Source organism: Sinocyclocheilus rhinocerous, unplaced genomic scaffold (genome assembly GCF_001515625.1).
Source record: "Sinocyclocheilus rhinocerous isolate Xijiao unplaced genomic scaffold, SAMN03320098_v1.1 scaffold419, whole genome shotgun sequence".
Classification (NCBI taxonomy): domain Eukaryota; kingdom Metazoa; phylum Chordata; class Actinopteri; order Cypriniformes; family Cyprinidae; genus Sinocyclocheilus; species Sinocyclocheilus rhinocerous.
The window spans coordinates 1,831,579-1,841,607 of NW_015653519.1; the positions used below are offsets into that span (position 1 = coordinate 1,831,579).

General features: G+C 37.5%; 1 protein-coding gene across 1 annotated transcript in view; it reads left to right on the forward strand.

Moving 5' to 3' along the window:
- Positions 1 to 9,087, forward strand: part of med24 (mediator complex subunit 24) — a 17,114-nt gene extending 8,027 nt beyond the window's left edge. The window contains exons 14-24 of the mRNA XM_016522968.1: positions 422 to 504; positions 660 to 838; positions 2,032 to 2,131; positions 2,316 to 2,491; positions 2,673 to 2,937; positions 3,015 to 3,196; positions 4,772 to 4,865; positions 5,034 to 5,133; positions 6,599 to 6,679; positions 6,828 to 6,976; positions 8,538 to 9,087. Of these exons, the coding sequence (XP_016378454.1) occupies positions 422 to 504; positions 660 to 838; positions 2,032 to 2,131; positions 2,316 to 2,491; positions 2,673 to 2,937; positions 3,015 to 3,196; positions 4,772 to 4,865; positions 5,034 to 5,133; positions 6,599 to 6,679; positions 6,828 to 6,976; positions 8,538 to 8,654 (1,526 nt within the window). The 3' untranslated portion in view covers positions 8,655 to 9,087. The remainder of the gene's footprint in view (positions 1 to 421; positions 505 to 659; positions 839 to 2,031; positions 2,132 to 2,315; positions 2,492 to 2,672; positions 2,938 to 3,014; positions 3,197 to 4,771; positions 4,866 to 5,033; positions 5,134 to 6,598; positions 6,680 to 6,827; positions 6,977 to 8,537) is intronic.
- The last annotated feature ends 942 nt before the right edge of the window (positions 9,088 to 10,029 follow it).

Genomic DNA, 10,029 nt, shown 5'->3' on the forward strand with positions numbered 1-10,029 from the left:
GTCCACGGTGAAAGCCGATCTGGCGATCCACAGCGCGAAGTTGATGTATTTCCTCAGCGACCAGCACGGATCAGCTCCAGGCATGACGAAGCAGATATCGTCCTCTTTTGGAAGGCCAAACAAAGTAGTTTCGCTTTCACAACGAAACACACAAGCGCCTTCACGACATGGCGGCAACAACAATACTACAGCGATAATAAAAGTTACGCCTTCTTTCTTTGCGTGAACATTTGGGCGACAATTGAATTGCATCATATGACCCCTTTAAGTATGTACAATTGCTTAAGCATTCACATCTGCAGTGTGAGCTTGTCTTAGTCATTTGTAGCTTTAGTGTGTGAGAATGTGTGAAGATTTAGTTACCCACCGAATCTGAGAGCAATTTCATTTGTAGCATATCATGTGTGAATGTACTTTCTAGCGAAATCTGCGTCAGTGCGAGCTCTGCTGTTCGACATTTCCTTCCTCATGCTGTGTCATGTCGTGCAGACCTATGGGTCAGAGGTCAGTTTCCACACAAACATGTTTATTATAAAGAGCAAGTGTTTGAGATGAAGTGCAGATGGATGTTAGAATCTGATAAAGTTGAGTAACATTCTTAATTCATAATCACATCTATATCCAAGTCATTGATCACATCAGTCACCCAACCTGTCCAGGTGATTCTTTCGGACCCCAGCCCATCGAGCGAGACACCCTTCTTTGAGACGTGGTTGCAGACATGCATGCCAGAGGAAGGGAAGACCCTGAATCCAGACCACCCTTGCTTCAGACCTGAGTCTGGGAAAGTGGAGAGTCTGGTGGCCCTGCTTAATTCTTCCTCTGAGATGAAGCTTGTGTAAGTGCTGCTTCATATCAGCTACATATACCAATCACACCTGTCACATTAACATGTTCATGAAACATTGATTTATACAGTATAGCACCCACTCTAGTGATGTTAGACTTGGTTAGTTCAGTTCATTTCTGTGAATTGGTTTAAATTGTTTATGAATCATTTTTGTGTCATCACTCAAAAATATTTCCATACATCCCTCCGTACATCAGCAACTGCATGCAATCATGTACATCAATGTAAGATGGCATACAGGTCTGGGCTGGTGCGGGGTGCATTAAAAGCATTAATAATTTTAATGCATTATTTATTTCTGTACTTAATTGCACCAAATGAACTTTAAGGTTAAATCGACAACACTAGTATTTTTATCGGAGAAATATGCAAAAGAAGTGTTCGCTAATGTCTTTGTTGGTAAAACATTAAACTTATTTATTCTTTTTAATAAAATAAAAAATCTGTTGTCATGAAATGACTCTGTTTAAACATAACTGCCTAAATACCTTAAAATATGGTAGTATAAGAATGTAAGTCTTTCCTTGAATAAAGTGTCTACAAAGCTGAAATTTGAGCCTATTTTGGCAGGCATTCCTACCAAATTTGACCTAGGACCTAAAAAAAAAAAAAAAAAAGGCATCCAAAATTGCATACTTTCAGTGTATGTACTGCATTTGATGAAGAATTTGAATATACAGACCTGGGACAGGGCAATCTTAAAAAGAATGTTTTAAGAACATCAAGAAGAGATTTGTGGGCAGTCAAATGAGCTACAGATTATAAATTGATGTTTTTGCAGTTTTAATAAATTGAGGATGTTTTTTTTGTGTGGCTTTTTTGGGCTTTTTTTGGAAAATGTTGTCATCATTTACTCACCATCATGTCTTTCCAAACCTGTATGAGTTTCTTTCTTATGTTAAACATAAAAGAAGATATTTTGAAGAATGCTGGTAATCAAAAAGTTGATGGTCCCCATTGATTTCCATAGTATTTCTTTCCCTACTATGGAAGTCAATGGGGACCAACAACAGTTGGGTTCCCCAAAATTCTTCAAAATATCTTCTTTTGTGTTCAACATAAGAAAGAAACTTGTCCAGGTTTGGAATGACATGACGGTAAGTACATGATGACAACATTTTCATTTTTGTGTGAACTATTCCTTTAAGGATTTGTTAGTCAAACATGTGCTCTCTCTCCAGTCAGATGAAATGGCATGAAATATGTCTCAGCACACCGGCAGCTATACTGGAGGTTCTGAATGCCTGGGAGAATGGAGTTTTATCAGTGGAGGCTGTTCAGGTAAGGAACTTCATAGTGTCCAGTTGTGTCCTAACCAGACACAGTGTTTCTAAAAGCAATAAGACATTTATTGTCATGGAGTCATATGACAATTTAAAAAGATCATAGTGTGAACATATTGTAGGAATACAGTAGTTTCAGTTTTATTATCTGTAATTAAAGAAGTCTCTTTCTGTGAGTGTAGAAGATCACCGATAACATCAAAGGAAAGGTGTGCAGTATGGCCATCTGTGCGGTGGCATGGCTGGTGGCGCACGTTCGGATGCTGGGTTTGGATGAGAGAGAAAAACCTCAGACTATGATTCGTCAACTCATGACCCCTATGTCAGGAGAAAACACTTTGCAGTTCTACCATGAGCGGTAAGGAATCTCTACACACACCAGGCCACATTCCCACATCATGAGTTGTGAATTGCTAGTTGTCATGATTGATTGGGGTTGGAATTAAACTCTGCAGATCTTGGTCCTCCAAGAACATCCCGGAATATCTTTGAAAGACTGGTATCTCTCTCTCTCTCTCTCTCTCTCTCACTATGTCCAGTGTGGTTATCATGAGCTCTATCTTGGAGCACATGTGTGCTGATGTATTTCAGCAGACAGGACTCTCCCTGCGGCCAGCAGTCGAGGGTCAGGAGCCCATTCCCTACCGGAACCTTCTCCCAGCCCGTCAGCCCATCCGCCAGGCTCTGCAGACTCAATTTAGGGAGGTTCTGGAGAAGGGCTGGGTGGACTCCCATGCATTCCATCTCTTTGAGAACCTGCTACATATGGGAGGAGTGTTCTGGTTTACTAACAACCTGGTGAAGGTAAATGTGTCTGGGTTTGCACTACTACAGATTATGATTATCAGATTATCAGACTTGATTGTGTGTTTGTGTTGTAGGAGCTCCTGAAGGAGACCCGTAAGGAGTGGGCGTCTCGTGTGGTTGAGTTGCTATACAGTATCTTCTGCCTGGACACGCAACAGATCACCCTCACCCTGCTGGGTCACATTCTGCCACGTCTCCTCACTGACCCTGCCCACTGGCACAGCCTGGCAGACCCTCCAGGAAGAGCCCTTGCAAAGTATGAGCTTTTTATTGCATTTGCATTAGAAGTATGGTAAACAAACACACTTTAGGTACACTTAAAGCAAAACCTAACCCAAAAACAAAACATTTTTTAATTCTTGTCAATTCAAATACAGTATTAAAGGATACTCAGGATAATTGAATAAAGGACTCCTCCTAGGCCTTAATGCTAAAAATGGTAGAGATCTTAATTTGTGGTTTTGCTTTACACTGTAAAAATCTACTTAAATAGTTACCACAGTGATGCATTAGTGCTTTATACGGACACCTTGGCAATAGAATCACCATTGGCTAGTAAATTTTTTTAGTTTACTTGCCAGACTAATATTAAATATTTGATGTACTATTTTATATATATATATATATATATGTGTATGTATATATGTATGTATGTGTGTGTGTGTGTATTATGTTTGTAAAAGAGCACAGCTTTTTAAATATCTGAAAGTACACTTCGTCAAATACAGGTGGTCTGCGCATCCATTCAGATTAATTGAAGAATAGCACAGGTCGCTTGACAGAGAATGAAACTCTGAAGCGCTCAGTCAAGAGTTCGGCGAGTGAAAATATCTGTGCTAAACTTATATTTAGCCTCTAACTCACACACTGGCGAGTAAAATCTAAGAATTTATTAGCCATTGGCTAATATTAGACATCACTTAGTCGCCCAGAGTGAAGATTTAGTCGCATATGCGAGTGATTTACTCGCAATGTAGAGGGTTGTTGGTCAAAGGTCATTAGTGTCCCATCTTTCACAATATCCTCTATGACAATGACATCTGTATCCTTCTATAGTTGACCCCATTATTGACGCCACAGGAAAGTCCACGTTGTCATGTACTTGAGTTAATATGGAAAGACAGATGGAGCCCTCACAAACGGTTTACATACTTTCATTGTTTAATACAATTTTTAATTTATTTATTTATTTTTGGTTATGCATTTGCAGGTCAGCAGTTTTTCTCAGAAAGGATTGTTTCATAAATGAATGATGAATTTATGTATGAATGAACCCCAGTCCTTTACGCCCATTCCTCTTTTTACTTGCTTTCTTTGATCCACTTCCACTTTTTTCAGTCTAAGATTCAAAGCGAACATCCGTTTTGATATATATATTGAGTTGTCAGGCTTTTTCCTTCTTGGTTTCTCTTTCCATTTTTTTCTTTAAATTTAGTTACAGTAAGTTAAATCAATATAGTACATGAGATCAAATATGCTTGATATGAATCTCCCTTCATCTGACAGATTTTCAACCTGCTTTAATGCAGTGAGACCACATTTTAATGGCTGTAGTCAGTGTTTCACAGTACACTAGCATGTAGCTAACAGACAGGAACTAAAAGCCACAAAGCTCCTATTTTAATTTCACAAGGTTTTTATAAAAAAAAAATGATGATAATGTGTTTGTATATGCAGAGGTGTAAAGAGTACCTAAAAACCATACTTGAGTAAAAGTACAGATACCTTACAGTGAAAATTACTCCACTACACATTACAAGTCACCAATTCCAAAACAACTTGAGTAAAAGTCTTAGAGTATCTGATTTTATCAGTAATATGTGTGTTATAGGTTGTCAGTGTGGTGTGCTCTTAGTTCTTACTCATCTCACCATAAGGGTCAAGCATCAGCACGACAGCGCAAGAGACAACGCGAGGATATAGAGGTCAGTCACACGGTTTCTCTCACAGCTTTTGTTAACTGTCATTCTTTGTGTTCTCACACATAGTCACATATTTAACACATGTATGTCTTGCCCATTAAGCATGTAATTCTTAAAACTTAAGCTTGGGTGTTATTAGTAATTAACACACTCTTCTTCTGTTGGTTGAAGGATTACACCAGCCTGTTTCCTTTGGACGACACGCAACCATCTAAACTGATGCGTCTGCTCAGCTCCAATGAGGATGAGACTGTCATGCTGTCCAGTCCAGGTCATTTCCTGCCTGCCCCACCTGCCACAAGCTAGACAAAAACAATAAGAGCTGCATTTTAATGCAATTTTTATATATGTGTTTTTTTAATCTATTAGTCAATCTAGAAACTGTTAACCAAAACTGCATATGCTGCAAAAATCCCCACAAAAATGCAACATAGCTTGCGATATTTTTGAGCTTCCTGTGGCAGTATCACTCAATATGCCAGTGACACAAGGTTTTAAAAATACACATATAGGCTAATTTACCAAAGACAAACCAGAAAACGCTTTAGTTAATTTAACCCTTAACCCTGTACATATGGAGTCTGACATAATAAATAAATGAAACTAAATTGTCAGGAGAAAAGACACAGTTGTAGTCTTAATAAACACAGTTTATTTAGACTACAGTATTTAGCTTTTTTTGAGTATCATATTTGATGCATCAGGCTTTTGTGTCTCATATAGAGTGATATAGAAGAATATGTAAATAATACTTGAGGCAAAAAAAGCACCTTCATTTTATTCAGAGTCCCAAACTGAGCAAAACTGCAATTTGGTGCAGTTGCTAATTTTTATATGGCCAAAAAATAAGAATCAGTGAAGCCTTTATTAGATTATAGCACACTACTTGTCACCCTGTCTCCTAATAATATAACTTAGTAACATGATTTAACTGTCTATTACTTACTAAAAAATCAATCACACAGAAGGCATGTAGTGGATTGTGAACAACAGGTTTTTCAGCAAAGTTTTGATCATGTGCAAAAAGGTGGAAAATGTCCAGTACATTTCTGAAACATTCCAGAAATTTTGGAAACTTTCCAGGATTTTTTTGGAATATTCCAGGGATTTTTGGAAAGTTTCAGGAAATGTTCCACCTCTTTGCAACCCTACTTAGAATTTTGTGTAACAAATATTATACAGTAGGCTATAGAATTGTCAATGTAGCATGAACAATGGATGTGGTGCATCCAATGTATTTCATGTGGCACCATCCTAAAAGCATCTCCAAACAAAGTACAAACATCACAGAAGCATAGTATGTAGTGTGAAAAATACTGATACAAAAATGCAATCACAAAAAAACACTTTATATGCTTTAAAGCATACTGTTTCTTAACTAAAAATATAGATTTTTTTAACATTATAAAGGCTAACTATTTGTGGATGTGTAGATAGAAAATCGAAATAGAGAAATAAAATTAAAAAAAAACAGTATTGTTATAAGCAGTGTCTGGAAGCCAGGACTATTTAGTCACTTTCACTGAAAAAAAGAAGGAAGAGCCGGAAGCGAAAGTGTTGATTTTATTAATGCAGTCAACCGAGAAAGGGAAGTTAGCAAGATTTGATTTAGTGAAGTCTGCTTCGATAGCTACTGTGACAGTACACATTTCCTTTTTTTTTTTTTCTTTTTTCTACATTACGTTTAGGTCAATGAGAACTGACCAACTCAGAGTAACTGATGTTATCTTTTCTAGGTGACCGTTCCATGAGCAGTTCACTCTCTGCCTCTCAGCTTCACACCGTCAACATGAGAGACCCTCTCAACAGAGTGCTAGGTTTGTGCTGCATCTCTGCTGATCATTTAGTGCCACTAGATAGATTAATAACATGGTGTTACCATCTGGTACCATATTTGTACCGCCACCATACTGCTTATTTACAAGTCAGAGTCAAAGAAGATTCTTGTCTTTTTTTTCTTTCTAGCAAATCTGTTCCTGTTGATTTCCTCTCTCTTGGGGTCCAAGACAGCAGGTCCTCACACACAGTTTGTTCAGAGCTTTATCGAGGAGTGTGTGGAGTGCTCAGAGCAAGGCAGCCGGGGCAGCATCTTGCAATTTATGCCCTTTACCATGGTGAGAGAATCATCTTGTATGCATGCACAACACATACTTATATACATGCAGTATTCTAGAAGGACTGCACAATTAGATCACAATTTCTGCTTCTCTTGATTTAAATAAGCATAGTCATCTGCTAAATTGGCCTACTGGTTGTTCATCCTGAGAACTTTTTTGTTTGTTTGTGTTTTTTATGTTTGACATTTTCGTTATCTTGCATTGGTAACAAGCCTCCACAGGCTTTCATGCTTGGTACTCTCTCTGCACTGGAAGGGGAAAAAAAAGCGCTGATGATCTGAAAATGCTGACAAACATGTACAGTTGCAGCCAAAATTATTTAACTTCCTGTCAAGGAAGCCATCCAGACTGACATTCTGTTGCCATGAACTAAACTTTACGAAAACAGTTCAACTAGCGCATTTCTAAATCATTATAGAAAGTTTAATAATACACATTTCAGTGATCCTTGGTAAAGTTGATGAAAAAAATAAATAAATGGTAACACTTTAAGGACCAACTCTCACTATTAACTAGTTGCATATTAGCATGCATATTACTAACATATTGGCTATTTATTAGTATTTATAGAGTACATATTAATGCCTTATTCTGCATGATCATATTTTAGATCCCTTAAACCTACCCCTTACCTAAACTTAACAACTACCTTACTAACTATTAATAACCAGCAAATTAGGAGTTTATTGAGGCAGAAGTCATAGTTAATAGTTAGTTAATAGTAAGAGTTGGAACCTAAAGGAAAGTGTGACAAAAAAGATATAGATAATTGGTTCTAAACATTCATGTACAAAATTATTCAACCCCCTAAAGTTAAATTGTGTAGAGAATCTTTTATTCTTTATAACCTCCAATAAACGTTGCCTCTAAGTGTTTACAAGCTTCTGAGACCTCTCTACAGGAATCTTGGCCCATTCCTCATGTGCAAAATCTTTCAGATCACTGATAATCTTTTGCTTTAATGAGATTTATATCTGGAGACTAAACGGGCCACTCAAGACCAATCTCTCAACCAAGCTTCAGGAAATTTGGACGCGTATGGTTGCCCTGCTGGAAATTCCCGTGATCATCAGCTTCAGTCTCTGCACGAAAGACATCACAGTCTTTGACAAAATGACCTAATACTTCAGAGAATCCATAATGTCCTTTATACCGTCAAGATTTCCATTTCCTGCAGCAGCGAAGTACTCCCATAATGAAACTGGTCCACCTCAATGGCACCAGACATACCGCTGATACATGGATCCAAAAGGTTCCAGTTTGGTCTCATCGCTCCATAAAACATTCTCCCAGAACTCCACAGGTCTATCCAAATTATTTTTTAACATATTCAAGTCGGCCTTTTATGTCCTTCATGGTCAAGAGTACAATGCATATAAAATATTTTGGGAAAAAGTGATATTGGATTGGAGTATTGGATTTCATTCAGCAAATAAGATGCAGGGAGGTGTCATTTTTGCGCACAGTGATCATGATTATCAGTTTTAGCTATTATCATGCAGCCCAAAATTGTAGCGTGAAAAGTCTTTCAGGAATTGCTTTCTATTTGTCTTCACAGATTTCAGAACTGGTGAAGCTTCAGGCACTGGCAAAACCCAAAACTGTGCTGTCCATCACAGACCTGAGCCTTCCACTGGGCCGGAGAATGGCAGCTAAAGCCATCGCTGCTCTGTAGAGGGCATTCACTCCAACGCGCCTCGAAGAAGACGTGGTTTTGGTAGGTGTGCGACAGAGGAAACTGCTTCAACCTCCCTCCCCAGGAGAGAACAGACGTTTTTCCTCATTATTTAAATATGATTCCTGTAACTGCTGGTGGGTTTTGATGTTGCTTTCACGTCTGACGTCTCGAGGACAGCTCAGTGTTAGTTCTGATTTGACATACGTGGGCATACCTGTGAACTGAAACAGTCACTGACTGCTGACTGCTCACATTAATTTGCCATTTATTTCCATCAATCATAAGTAAACAGAAAGTAAAATTGTGGTATGTTTTTTTTATTTTTATGTATATATACGTTGTCAAAGTTCATGTAGTATTGTGTGTTCACTACTTTTTGTGTGTTTTTATAAACAATGCCTGTGATTTGAATTTCCTACGAAATATGAAACCCCATTATTGTATATTTTTACTAAAATGCCAATAAAATGGTAACACTCTTGGAGATGCTTCTCTATGCCATTTCTTTTGTTAAAATTTGTCTTCATAAGGTGTATTTTACGCCTGTCAACAAGCATGAGCAAAAGTGTTTGTTCAGCAGTGGTTACACATTAGATTTCCACTGAAGTCAGAGTTATCTTTGGTTTCACACTATGAAATATCTTTACCATTAGATATTATCTGCGTACATAGGAAAAACTAATGGGGGTGTATTTTACCATTAGTTGGCCACCTTTTCTCAAACTGTTCTTTATTTGATGAAAATAAGATTACAAAATGTGGGTAACACTTTAGTACGGGGACCAATCCTCGCTATTAACTATTTGCTTATTACCATGTCTATTATTGACATATTGGCTGTTTATTAGTACTTATAAAGCACATATTCTACATTCCTAATCCTACCCAATACCTAAACTTAACAACTACCTTACAAACTATTAATGAGCAGCAAATTAGAAGTTTATTCAGGCAAAAGACGTAGTTGATGGTAAAATGTGTTATTTGTTTTTAAATCTTAAAATCAGCGTGTGTGTACATATATGCATGGCTTTTAGCAGGACGTTCAATTGAACATATATGCTTCATGTATGCTAATGCAGGCAGCACACTGTATACTGTATCATATTTGATGCACAAAATTTCAAAGGCCTGTAAATTATCAACATGCTCAAAACTTTGCTGAAAACCTGTTGTACCCAATCTGCTAAAATACCTTCTATTGCCTGATTGATAGTTTATACTTTTTTAGCAAGTAAAAGACAGTTTAGTATAATTCCAAAAACATCTTTCTTCAGGCAGTTATCTGTCTTCATTGTATTAGCCCCCCCACAATAGAAACTACAGAGCTTTGATCAAAAAGTAAGCATTTAAGTATCATTTTGCTGAGAAA